We start from the raw sequence: 15247 nt of genomic DNA on the forward strand, positions 1-15247 counted from the left end.
GTTGATTTTTACAACATTCATATTTTTATGGTCACAGGTAATATAACCTTTAACCCCTCACCGACATACTATCGACAACTGAAAGCCACACCTACTTACAATTACATATCCAAGGTACCTTGTGATTAGTCAGTCAATTTTTAAACCTTATGCTGCTGAACCTTTGATTGACAATCAATTTCATCAGGCTCATGTGGTGTGCATTTTGTAAAAGTTTAAAAATCAAAATCGCTTCCATGTACATGTATGTACCACACAAGCACAATTTGATATATAATACCTCGGCAATCTTAACATATAATTATGCATATCAAGAAATGGATATCCGTAAAGCATGTAGGTATTAACAAGACATGTTTAAAAAAAAAAAAACATCAGGGGCACGCGTAATGCTCGACCTATCATTGGTAATCATCGCAAATATATTTTGGCGAATTTACATATTTAGTGATGATCCATGACATATAATCAGGTAAAGGCCCGGTCCCACTGGCGTTTAGGAAAATTTGCGAATGTATTGCGCACAATTGGCTGATATTTGCTGAACATACGCAATATTCGTAAATCGTACTTGTATCTGTCGCCCAACATCCGCACACGTCCGCAATTATCCGCAATGGCGTGTTTTTCCGTTCCCAGGATTTTTGAACTGCTCAAAATTTTGATTGCGGAAATCATTCGCATTAGATACGCTATTCGTACGCAATACATACTCAATACATGCTTATTATATGCGCTGTATATCCGCTGTTATTCGTTGATATCCGCAACTGACTGGGTTTTGCGGCTCCGTTATCTTATTCCCTTGTATTCGTGAAATATCTCCATTTGTTCGTAATAAATTCGCAGAACGTTATTAATATATCCGTAATTTATACTTGAAAATTTGTTATTTTTTGCCAATTTTGTTGCGGATGACAACGAACGGCCAAAATTTGTAAACTAAATTCATCCGTAATTAATCCGCTCTTCAGTGGGACCGGGCCTTAACGAATTGAGTTCTGATTTTCAAACACTATAATCAGTATTAATTCTAAAAAGAATCTCGAGGAAATGAAAATGGTGTTTGTTACAATGTGCTACAACAGATTATAATGCAATAATTATAATTGCCATTTGTGCATCTTATTGTCGATATTTGTTCCGGTTATTTAGTCTACTTTTGGCCAATGATCGTTATTTACCTTTCTGTTTCACAGAACAACTCGAGTGTGACGACGTTAGACCTGACTGATAATGACCTTGGGTCGGCTGGAGGTAGCTACATCGGAGCGATGCTACAGGACAACCATTTCATAATAGACCTTGTTAGTATTAACTTAAAACAATCCAGTTTACTTACAATCATTAATAACTGCAGGTGTCCCATGGTTTCTATATTCATGGAAACACCTTATAAAGACATATGTTAGATTGTGTCCATGAAGATGATTTGTTGTAGACTTGTTTAAGACAATGCCGGTTTTTCCTAACTCATAGCAACAATTCATTCAGTTTTCGATTCACGTCGTATAGAACCTCCTTTCACTTAACAACAATGAGTCTATGATACACAAAGGTAAAATTTGTCTAATTAGTCTAACGATAGATCTTGTGGAACGTCTGTCTTGGCATTTACCACAACCATAGCTAGAGAAATATCACTCGTGTACTAACATGCCACGAGACATTCATGATTCCTTATTTGGAGTTTTATTGGCTTCCATTGCTGAATGAAGTGCTGTTGATTGCATTATTACAGACGTTGGCAGATAATAAACTAAAAATAGACGGCACCAGAGACGTTTTGAAGGCAATACTAGATTACGACTGTATAACCAGTTTAAACCTTTCAGGTAAGGTGTTTGTGTAGAATATATACCATATAACAATCTGATATCAAAGGGTAATATTTCGTGATTTCGCGTAACGTTAGTCGAGAGATTCTCATCGACGAAGTCATTAGAGAGATTAAAATATGTATACACACTTGTAGCCAAAGAAGGTATTTTGAAGCATCATATTTAGATTTTCTCGCATTAATGTTGCCCACGGAAATAATTTAAGATAATGGAGATTGTAAAATTGTTCCTTGATTTTTTTTTATATGATAAATCTTATAAAGTCTTATAATTAAAACCTTATACCGGTACTTAATCCTAGGGCTACCTCCAGGTGTTGTGTCGGCCAATATAGTTTACGTAATAATGCATGCAAAGACTTTTCTTCGAAAATGACATGTACCGAGTATTGGGAAATATGTACGTCATGCGGAAATTATTGATTAGGTTCCTCCCACATACGGCAGAGTATAACGTAATGGTAATGTCGAAATCCAGTTAACAATGACATTCACCTCGCGATAACATTAGAGTGATGACGTCATAGTATCGTTAATTGTGAACTTCTTATTAGAGACGCCTATCAGCTTTGCGACCCGAGAATGTCCGCAGTTAATTTATTTTTGGAAAAAGTACATGCACTTTTACAAAAAAAAGCTAAAAAAAAACAACAAAAAAACAAAAAAATAAATAAAAGAATATAAAGGAAAATAACTGTAACAGTATAACTAAAGACAAAAAGAAATTTTATCATTATGATTACTTTATTAGAATTTTTGGAATGAGGTAACAAACTACAAGTGAAATATATTCCGTTTGTATCTCTATGTCTGTTTCATATACATATTTATATGCAGGATAACCATAACTCCAATATTATAGTGAATTTACCTTTTTTTTGCGAATATTAAATTATTTAAACAAAAAAACCAATTGTCTTTGAATGTTTCCAAGGTAACGGATATAGGGAGTGTGACGCGGAAGCCTTTCAGCCAATAATAGAGGTAAGTTTTAAATTAGTATCATTTGTATTGTTCTATTTGTAAAAATAACTACATATCTGTACGAATCATTCTGGTGAATTGTAACTCGCTTACCATAATATCGAACACAGACTCGCCTAACTGTCGGGATGGTTTCGCAGCAGGAACAGGGCTTCCTAAATATGCCATAAAGTTTATCACATTTGTAAGGACATGGCTTCATTGATTTTCCCGTGTTTACGTCTCTGTTTCCGGTGGGTAGGGCTTCTTAACAAACGCCCTCGTTAGCTACAGCTTCACACAATGCGCTCAATATGTTCTGAAACATAAGGTTTTGCGTTGAATCTATAAATGGCAACCCTCTATTTTCTTGCCAGAAAGCCTTCCTGTACTTGCATAGCAATCGCAATTTCTGATAAACCGTTGTATCTAGTTACCACTATAGTTACTAGTCATATATTGAAACTAATAAGAGTAACACTCTGTGTATTTCTATGAGAATAGTCTGTATATTGCTATGACAGTAATCTGTATATTGCTATGACAATAGTCTGTATATTGCTATGACAATAATCTGTATATTGCTATGACAGTAATCTGTATATTGCTATGACAATAATCTGTATATTGCTATGACAATAGTCTGTATATTGCTATGACAGTAATCTGTATATTGCTATGACAGTAATCTGTATATTGCTATGACAATAATCTGTATATTGCTATGACAATAGTCTGTATATTGCTATGACAGTAATCTGTATATTGCTATGACAGTAATCTGTATATTGCTATGACAATAGTCTGTATATTGCTATGACAATAGTCTGTATATTGCTATGACAAAAGTCTGTATATTGCTATGACAGTATTCTGTATATTGCTAAGACAATAATCTGTATATTGCTAAGACAATAGCCTGTATATTGCTAAGACAATCATCTGTATATTGCTATGACAGTAATCTGTATATTGCTAAGACAATAGTCTGTATATTGCTATGACAGTAATCTGTATATTGCTATGACAATAGTCTGTATATTGCTATGACAGTAATCTGTATATTGCTATGACAATAGTCTGTATATTGCTATGACAATAATCTGTATATTGTTATGACAATAATCTGTATATTGCTAAGACAATAGTCTGTATATTGCTATGACAATAGTCTGTATATTGCTAAGACAATAGTCTGTATATTGCTATGACAATAGTCTGTATATTGCTATGACAATAGTCTGTCTGTATATTGCTATGACAATAGTCTGTATATTGCTATGACAATATCTGTATATTGCTAATGACAATAGTCTGTATATTGCTATGACATAGTCTGTATATTGCTATGACAATAGTCTGTATATTGCTATGACAAAGTCTGTATATTGCTATGACAATAATCTGTATATTGCTATGACAATAGTCTGTATATTGCTATGACAATAGTCTGTATATTGCTATGACAATAGTCTGTATATTGCTATGACAATAATCTGTATATTGCTATGACAATAGTCTGTATATTGCTATGACAATAGTCTGTATATTGCTATGACAATATTCTATATATTGCTATGACAATAATCTGTATATTGCTATGACAATAATCTGTATATTGCTATGACATAATCTGTATATTATATTGTATGACAATATCTGTATATTGCTATGACAATAATCTGTATATTGCTATGACAATAATCTGTATATTGCTATGACAATAGTCTGTATATTGCTATGACAATAGTCTGTGTATATTGCTATGACAATAGTCTGTATATTGCTATGACAATAATCTGTATATTGCTATGACAATAGTCTGTATATTGCTATGACAATAATCTGTATATTGCTATGACAATAGTCTGTATATTGCTATGACAATAGTCTGTATATTGCTATGACAATAGTCTGTATATTGCTATGACAATAGTCTGTATATTGCTATGACAATAGTCTGTATATTGCTATGACAATAGTCTGTATATTGCTATGACAATAGTCTATATATTGCTATGACAATAATCTGTATATTGCTAAGACAATAGTCTGTATATTGCTATGACAATAGTCTGTATATTGCTATGACATTAATCTGTATATTGCTAAGACAATAGTCTGTATATTGCTATGGCAATAGTCTGTATATTTCCATGCAATAGTCTGTATATTTCTATGACAAATCTATATTTTTGTGACAATAATCTGTATATCGCTATGACAATATTCTGTATAATGCTAATGGCAATAGTATGTATATTCGTATTACACTGGAATTACCATAATTTTTGATATCCGTTGTTATGTACTGTAGCTCCACACACTGAATCGTTTCACATCCATTAATAAGCTCCACACAGTGAATCGTTTCACACCAGAATAGCCCAATCTCACATTCACACTGAATCGTTTCACAATGAATAAGCTCCACACACTGAATCGTTTCACACCCATGAATAAGCTCCACACACTGAATCGTTTCACACCCATGAATAAGCTCCACACACTGAATCGTTTCACACCCATGAATAAGCTCCACACACTGAATCGTTTCACACCCATGAATAAGCTCCACACACTGAATCGTTTCACACCCAGATAAGTCACACACTAATGATATTCACACACTGAATCGTTTCACACCCATGAATAAGCTCCACACACTGAATCGTTTCACACCCATGAATAAGCTCCACACACTGAATCGTTTCACATCCATGAATAAGCTCCACACACTGAATCGTTTCACATCCATTAATAAGCTCCACACAGTGAATCGTTTCACATCCACGAATTAGCTCCACACACTAAATCGTTTCACACCCATGAATAAGCTCCACACACTGAATCGTTTTACACCAATGAATAAGCTCCACACACTGAATCGTTTCACACCCATGAATAAGCTCCACACACTGAATCGTTTCACACCCATGAATAAGCTCCACACACTGAATCGTTTCACACCCATGAATAAGCTCCACACACTGAATCGTTTCACACCCATGAATAAGCTCCACACAGTGAATCGTATTTAACACCCACGAATAATCTCCACACAGTCAATCGTTTTCACACCCACGAATAACCTCCACACAGTGAATCGTTTCACACCCACGAATAACCTCCACACACATAACGAATTCCACAAGTTAACTTCACACCCACGAATAACCTCCACACAGTCAACCGTTTCACACCCACGAATAACCTCCACACAGTCAACCGTTTCACACCCACGAATAACCTCCACACAGTCAACCGTTTCATACCCACGAATAACCTCCACACAGTCAACCGTTTCATACCCACGAATAACCTCCACACAGTCAACCGTTTCACATCTACGAATAACCTCCACACAGTCAACCGTTTCACACCCACGAATAACCTCCACACAGTCAACCGTTTTCACACCCACGAATAACCTCCACACAGTCAACCGTTTCAACCCACGAATAACCTCCACACAGTCAACCGTTTCACACCCACGAATAACCTCCACACAGTCAACCGTTTCACACCCACGAATAACCTCCACACAGTCAACCGTTTCATACCCACGAATAACCTCCACACAGTCAACCGTTTCACATCTACGAATAACCTCCACACAGTCAACCGTTTCATACCCACGAATAACCTCCACACAGTCAACCGTTTCACACCCACGAATAACCTCCACACAGTCAATCGTTTCACACCCACGAATAACCTCCACACAGTGAATCGTTTCACACCCCCGAATAAGCTCCACACAGTGAATCGTTTCATACCTCCGAATAAGCTCCACACAGTGAATCGTTTCACACCCCGAATAACCTCCACACAGTGAATCGTTTCATACCCCCGAATAAGCTCCACACAGTGAATCGTTTCACACCCCCGAATAAGCTCCACACAGTGAATCGTTTCATACCCCCGAATAAGCTCCACACAGTGAATCGTTTCATACCCCCGAATAAGCTCCACACAGTGAATCGTTTCATACCCCCGAATAAGCTCACACAGTGAATCGTTTCATACCCCCGAATAAGCTCCACACAGTGAATCGTTTCATACCCCCGAATAAGCTCCACACAGTGAATCGTTTCATACCCCCGAATAAGCTCCACACAGTGAATCGTTTCATACCCCCGAATAAGCTCCACACAGTGAATCGTTTCATACCCCCGAATAAGCTCCACACAGTGAATCGTTTCATACCCCCGAATAAGCTCCACACAGTGAATCGTTTCATACCCCCGAATAAGCTCCACACAGTGAATCGTTTCATACCCCCGAATAAGCTCCACACAGTGAATCGTTTCATACCCCCGAATAAGCTCCACACAGTGAATCGTTTCATACCCCCGAATAAGCTCCACACAGTGAATCGTTTCATACCCCCGAATAAGCTCCACACAGTGAATCGTTTCATACCCCCGAATAAGCTCCACACAGTGAATCGTTTCACACCCCCGAATAAGCTCCACACAGTGAATCGTTTCATACCCCCGAATAAGCTCCACACAGTGAATCGTTTCATACCCCCGAATAAGCTCCACACAGTGAATCGTTTCATACCCCCGAATAAGCTCCACACAGTGAATCGTTTCATACCCCCGAATAAGCTCCACACAGTGAATCGTTTCATACCCCCGAATAAGCTCCACACAGTGAATCGTTTCACACCCCCGAATAAGCTCCACACAGTGAATCGTTTCACACCCCCGAATAAGCTCCACACAGTGAATCGTTTCATACCCCCGAATAAGCTCCACACAGTGAATCGTTTCAACACCCCCGAATAAGCTCCACACAGTGAATCGTTTCACACCCCCGAATAAGCTCCACACAGTGAATCGTTTCATACCCCGAATAAGCTCCACACAGTGAATCGTTTCATACCCCGAATAAGCTCCACACAGTGAATCGTTTCATACCCCCGAATAAGCTCCACACAGTGAATCGTTTCACACCCCGAATAAGCTCCACACAGTGAATCGTTTCATACCCCCGAATAAGCTCCACACAGTGAATCGTTTCACACCCCCGAATAAGCTCCACACAGTGAATCGTTTCATACCCCCGAATAAGTCTCCACACAGTGAATCGTTTCATACCCCCGAATAAGCTCCACACAGTGAATCGTTTCATACCCCCGAATAAGCTCCACACAGTGAATCGTTTCATACCCCCGAATAAGCTCCACACAGTGAATCGTTTCATACCCCCGAATAAGCTCCACACAGTGAATCGTTTCATACCCCCGAATAAGCTCCACACAGTGAATCGTTTCATACCCCCGAATAAGCTCCACACAGTGAATCGTTTCATACCCCCGAATAAGCTCCACACAGTGAATCGTTTCATACCCCCGAATAAGCTCCACACAGTGAATCGTTTCATACCCCCGAATAAGCTCCACACAGTGAATCGTTTCATACCCCGAATAAGCTCCACACAGTGAATCGTTTCATACCCCCGAATAAGCTCCACACAGTGAATCGTTTCATACCCCCGAATAAGCTCCACACAGTGAATCGTTTCATACCCCCGAATAAGCTCCACACAGTGAATCGTTTCATACCCCCGAATAAGCTCCACACAGTGAATCGTTTCATACCCCCGAATAAGCTCCACACAGTGAATCGTTTCATACCCCCGAATAAGCTCCACACAGTGAATCGTTTCACACCCCCGAATAAGCTCCACACAGTGAATCGTTTCACACCCCGAATAAGCTCCACACAGTGAATCGTTTCATACCCCGAATAAGCTCCACACAGTGAATCGTTTCACACACCCCGAATAAGCTCCACACAGTGAATCGTTTCATACCCCCGAATAAGCTCCACACAGTGAATCGTTTCACACCCCCGATATAAGCTCCACACAGTGAATCGTTTCACACCCCCGAATAAGCTCCACACAGTGAATCGTTTCATACCCCCGAATAAGCTCCACACAGTGAATCGTTTCATACCCCCGAATAAGCTCCACACAGTGAATCGTTTCACACCCCCGAATAAGCTCCACACAGTGAATCGTTTCACACCCCCGAATAAGCTCCACACAGTGAATCGTTTCACACCCCCGAATAAGCTCCACACAGTGAATCGTTTCATACCCCCGAATAAGCTCCACACAGTGAATCGTTTCACACCCCCGAATAAGCTCCACACAGTGAATCGTTTCACACCCCCGAATAAGCTCCACACAGTGAATCGTTTCACACCCCCGAATAAGCTCCACACAGTGAATCGTTTCACACCCCCGAATAAGCTCCACACAGTGAATCGTTTCATACCCCCGAATAAGCTCCACACAGTGAATCGTTTCACACCCCCGAATAAGCTCCACACAGTGAATCGTTTCATACCCCCGAATAAGCTCCACACAGTGAATCGTTTCATACCCCCGAATAAGCTCCACACAGTGAATCGTTTCATACCCCCGAATAAGCTCCACACAGTGAATCGTTTCATACCCCCGAATAAGCTCCACACAGTGAATCGTTTCATACCCCCGAATAAGCTCCACACAGTGAATCGTTTCATACCTCCGAATAAGCTCCACACAGTGAATCGTTTCATACTCCCGAATAAGCTCCACACAGTGAATCGTTTCATACCCCCGAATAAGCTCCACACAGTGAATCGTTTCATACCCCCGAATAAGCTCCACACAGTGAATCGTTTCATACCCCCGAATAAGCTCCACACAGTGAATCGTTTCATACCCCCGAATAAGCTCCACACAGTGAATCGTTTCATACCCCCGAATAAGCTCCACACAGTGAATCGTTTCATACCCCCGAATAAGCTCCACACAGTGAATCGTTTCATACCCCCGAATAAGCTCCACACAGTGAATCGTTTCATACCCCCGAATAAGCTCCACACAGTGAATCGTTTCATACCCCCGAATAAGCTCCACACAGTGAATCGTTTCATACCCCCGAATAAGCTCCACACAGTGAATCGTTTCATACCCCCGAATAAGCTCCACACAGTGAATCGTTTTCACCCCCGAATAAGCTCCACACAGTGAATCGTTTCACACCCCCGAATAAGCTCCACACAGTGAATCGTTTCACACCCCCGAATAAGCTCCACACAGAGTGAATCGTTTCACCCCCGAATAACTCCACATAGTGAATCAGTTTCACACAGTGAATATTTCACCCCCGAATAAGCTCCACACAGTGAATCGTTTCACACCCCCGAATAAGCTCCACACAGCGAATCGTTTTACATCCACGGAGAAGCTCCTTATAATAAATCTAAACATAGTTAATCGTTTCATCCCCACAAATAATCTCCACACAGTCAACCATTTTCTTGAATCGCTTCACACCAACGAATAAGATTCACATAGTGAATCGTTTCACATTCACGAATAACTCCACATAGTGAATCGTTTCACACCCAGTAATAAGCTCCACATGGTGAATCGTTTCACACCCACGAATAATGTCCTCATTGTGAATCGTTTCACACCCACGAATAATCTCCACAAAGTGAATCGTTTCACACCCGCGAATATTTAATTACAACACACCATAAGTCTGAACTTTTCACTACAACTAACTGTTTGTCGTATATCATTTTGTTTAGGACACTACAAAATTAACCAGACTGAATTTGAGTCACAACGAGTTCCGCGAAGAGGGAGGTGAAGTATTAGGACAAGCTATAGGTATGTCATTGATATAGGACGGTAAGCTATAGATTTTTCATTTATATAGGAAGGTAAGCTATATGTATGTCACTGGTATAGGAAGGTAAGCTATAGTAATGTCATTGATATAGGAAGGTAAGCTATATGTATGTCATTAATATGGGAAGGTAAGCTATAGATTTTTCATTGATATAGGAAGGTAAGCTATATGTATGTCATTGATATAGGAAGGTAAGCTATAGATTTTTCATTGATATAGGAAGGTAAACTATAGGTATGTCATTGATATAGGAAGGTAAGCTATATGTATGTCATTGATATAGGAAGGTAAGCTATAGGTATGTCCTTGATATAGGAAGGCAAGCTATAGGTAAGTCATTGATAAAGGAAGGTAAACTATTTGTATGTCATTAATATAGGAAGGTAAGCTATATATTTTTCATTGATATAGGAAGGCAAGCTATAGGTATGCCATTGATATAGGAAGGTAAGCTATAAGTATGGCATAGATATAGGAAGGTAAGCTTTAGGTAAGTCATTGATAAAGGAAGGTAAACTATTTGTATGTCATTAATATAGGAAGGTAAGCTATATATTTTTCATTGATATAGGAAGGCAAGCTATAGGTATGCCATTGATATAGGAAGGTAAGCTATAAGTATGGCATAGATATAGGAAGGTAAGCTTTAGGTATGTCATTGATATATGAAGGCAAGCTATAGGTATGTCATTGGTATAGGAAGGTAAACTATAGGTATGTCATTGATATGGGAAGGTAAGCTATCAATACAAGTGAAATTACATGTGAAAACATTAAAATATAAGGACTAACTTATATGTGTAAGTATTAAAGATGTTTGTGATATATCTCCCAAACATAAATATATTTCAGTTAATCCTTAGTTTCATATGCCTTTTCATTCTGTTGTTTCAGAATTTAGCGAAACACTAGTCGACCTAGACCTTAGCTGGAATCACCTGCGACTATCTGGCGGCGTAGCGCTGGCTATTGGCCTCGAGGTATGATGATCTTGTTAAGAAGAGTGTGTTTCTGACAAAAGCGGTTTCATAAGGAAAGACCAGACATATCTGCGTTTTCTAGTGCATCCATGGCCAATGTATTTAAGCCTAGGATCTAGGATGTATTAGAAAAAAGAAAGCTGTCACCATCTGTGTATTTCTAGTGCCGTAATTTTAATACATACCTATCACTAACCCTCATGGCCCCTTTGGGTGAGATCTCAGATAATACCCAACCTTTGGGTGAGATCTCAGATAATACCCAACCTTTGGGTGAGATCTCAGATAATACCCAACCTTTGGGTGAGATCTCAGATAATACCCAACCTTTGGGTGAGACAGAATCTCAGATAATACCCAACCTTTGGGTGAGACAGAATCTCAGATAATACCCAACCTTTGGGTGAGATCTCAGATAATACCCAACCTTTGGGTGAGATCTCAGATAATACCCAACCTTTGGGTGAGATCTCAGATAATACCCAACCTTTGGGTCAGACAGAATCTCAGATAATACCCAACCTTTGGGTGAGACAGAATCTCAGATAATACCCAACCTTTGGGTGAGACAGAATCTCAGATAATACCCAACCTTTGGGTGAGACAGAATCTCAGATAATACCCAACCTTTGGGTGAGACAGAATCTCAGATAATACCCAACCTTTGGGTGAGACAGAATCTCAGATAATACCCAACCTTTGGGTGAGACAGAATCTCAGATAATACCCAACCTTTGGGTGAGACAGAATCTCAGATAATACCCAACCTTTGGGTGAGACAGAATCTCAGATAATACCCAACCTTTGGGTGAGACAGAATCTCAGATAATACCCAAACAGTTGATTGCATATGTATCTCTTGCCTTATAATGACATGTTGTGATTTTATCGTTTCTGCTACGTAAAGCAAATGTTAAAAATGTACAAAAAATTCATAAAGATTGTCTTATTAGAAGTAATGTATTTTAAAAGCTGTAAATGGGCTCTGTAGAATTTCCATATCGCATCAGATCATCTTATAACATTTAAATGACATTTCGCTTCTGATTCATCGGCAGAATTTTGTTGTTTATTTTAAGTGATCAATTGTCTTTTTACAATAAACTTAATTAGATAAGATTTTTAATTTAGCGCATATATAAGGGATGTATTCATATAACTAGGCAATGTAACACACTATGTTTTCTTCTAAACCCTACGATTTAGTTGAACAGGAGTATAAAGAAACTAAACCTTGCCTGGAATGGACTGTACATGGATGGCTGTAAGGCTATGGCCAGTGCCTTAGAGGTTAATAAAACACTGGAAGACCTCGACCTTTCATCCAACAGAATCAACAAAGAATGTCTGGAAAAACTACTGAATGGTGTTAAGAAAAACAAAACTCTTAAAGTGTTGAAGGTATATTTTTTTTCATTTGAATGACAGCTTATCTCCAATTTGTAGTGAATCGATTATTACGCATGGCCTGGTGTTTGAACTTTAAACGTGGTGATTTAATTACCAGGTTTAGTGATAATGACATACATATGGTAACGATTAAATCAGTACATCTGTTGACCTTAGTTCAGTTCTTTATTACTTTGAACCAGGTGGTTCATCAATGTGAACACATTATCTATATATTCAAGGCAGACTGACTATTTTTAAAGTCAACGCTATGAACTGTCATATTGTACATCATTTATATACGAAACGAAATGTAGAACCTATGTAAAATGTAAGCATATTGCTTAGTCCTGTCAAAGAAAATTATTGACATTTATTATACCTAGTGGATTTGACTGAACTGAGTTATGTCCCTTTTCATGTTGTGATACTAAGTTGGCCTTGAACCCACTGACTACTGCCGGGGCGGCTCTACTTCTGTCTACTGTGAAGAACTCTACTGACCACGGCCTCCAACTAGTAGACATACATGTAAGTTCGGACATATTTTCACGCGCTGGTGTCTCCGATTTTTTATTTCTTTTTTTTACAGCAGGTCTTTAATTTTCGAAATTGCCAAAATTATTAGTGGTTTGGAGATTTTTATAATACCATTGTTCCAACCACAGGTTTACGACGCGCGAAAAAAAAATACTAAAAATACTGAAAGGTTTATCACATTTCCAGAAAATGGGGTAATTAATTTTAAAATGCTCTGAACACCACAAAAATCATCAGATCTGAATATTTTTTAGCTTACATTGAAGAAAATTCCTTACTGGTCACTATGGTATATGATATGATGGGATTATAGGCGAATTTTATTTCATATCGAAAGAATTACGAGGATTCGTGTAAAAATCGTTAGTCGGAAAAGTACACGCTACATCCCCAGGTCACGATTCCCTAATGAGCACAGACCGAATAAAATTGCCATCTATTAAACGAATCATCTGTTCTGCATGACAATAAATGGAGCGTGGGGATCGCTAAGGGATACTTATGTGCAATTTTCATAATCTGAGGATCTGCACTTCAGGGATGCATTCGTTTAATAGATGGCAATTTTATTCGGTCTGTGCTCCAAATAATCCAAATTATAAATGTTAAACCTTAGGAAATACACAATCTACCAGCAGATATACTGACTTGTATATTCCAGACACAAGTGGTCGAGCAGGCGTACGCCACACAAGCAGCCCTACTAAAGGAGGAGAGAGGGGTTGAAATAAAGCACGGAATCGTGAGGGGTCAGGAGAATTCTGGGGAGGATACCGATGGTATGGAGCTGGTGGATGAAAATCCTGTTCTGGTCCTCATGGAGTTTGGAAAGTTGATGGGATTCCGTCTGATGGACCTGTTTGCTGCCTTGGATAAAGACGGTAGCAAATCTCTGGACAAGGTTGAGATCATGACGGGGCTGAAGGTATCGTTACATTGTGTGATTTCAAATGTATTTGGCACAGCATTTAATCTTCTTTACATGTAACATGTAATGCAATTGTCGCCACATTTTGGCTACATTATCCTTACACCAACCAAGATTTTTTTACTAAGCAATACACTGTTAACTGTTACGTTTTGTTTATATCATTCTAATATCTTAGTTCATCATCAGTGGTACTGGATTTGTAAAAACATATCATAATGACTTAAGATAAAATATTATCATATTTTGGCAGTAACAAAACTACATGTATCATGCCTCGTGAATGTTGCAACAACATCACGTCTGTTATATTACCAACGAATAATCAGTGTATATTTAGTCAAACATAATTATCTACACGTCTTGAATAAATATGTAAATGTTCATTATAAAAACTGCCAAATTGTTTATCATTACCTTTTTTCAAACAAATTTTGTAGTTTGCCAATATCCCTCTGACCGACAAAGCTCTGGACAAATTGATTGAGAAGCTGGACGAAGACGGCAGCGGTGAAATAGAATTCAGGTATCAAAAGGGACATCTGCCAAAGTCATGGACACCAGTGTCCCAGTTTTGTTTCTTTTTAAACCGTTTCAAAAATAAACGCTTCAAATAAATCTTTGATTAGAGGAAACCTGTTACACGATGTTATCAATGATTAATTAAGAAATCAAAGATTTATTTGAAGTGCGTTCTTTTGAATTGCCTTTCCTCTCCTGTCTTGTTCAGCCCTATCCATTCATGTCTCGTTCAGTCCTTTCCACTCATGTCTCGTTCAGCCCTATCCACTCCTGTCTCGTTCAGTCCTTCCCACTCCTGTCTCGTTCAGCCCTATCCACTCCTATCTCGTTTAGCCCTTTCCAATCATGTCTCGTTCAGCCCTATCCACTCCTATTTC

The 15247-nt window shown here is 38.7% G+C and overlaps 1 protein-coding gene across 3 annotated transcripts in view; it reads left to right on the forward strand.

Annotated features, from left to right (window-relative positions):
• LOC138327569 (leucine-rich repeat-containing protein 74B-like) overlaps positions 1-15247 on the forward strand; it is a 59573-nt gene that overhangs the window by 29200 nt on the left and 15126 nt on the right. For all 3 annotated transcript variants that reach the window (XM_069273759.1, XM_069273760.1, XM_069273758.1), the window contains exons 4-12: positions 1200-1307; positions 1742-1835; positions 2775-2824; positions 10408-10489; positions 11406-11491; positions 12698-12892; positions 13316-13411; positions 14082-14345; positions 14789-14874. In XM_069273759.1, the coding sequence (XP_069129860.1) occupies positions 1200-1307; positions 1742-1835; positions 2775-2824; positions 10408-10489; positions 11406-11491; positions 12698-12892; positions 13316-13411; positions 14082-14345; positions 14789-14874 (1061 nt within the window). The remainder of the gene's footprint in view (positions 1-1199; positions 1308-1741; positions 1836-2774; positions 2825-10407; positions 10490-11405; positions 11492-12697; positions 12893-13315; positions 13412-14081; positions 14346-14788; positions 14875-15247) is intronic.

Source organism: Argopecten irradians, chromosome 7 (genome assembly GCF_041381155.1).
Source record: "Argopecten irradians isolate NY chromosome 7, Ai_NY, whole genome shotgun sequence".
Lineage (NCBI taxonomy): Eukaryota > Metazoa > Mollusca > Bivalvia > Pectinida > Pectinidae > Argopecten > Argopecten irradians.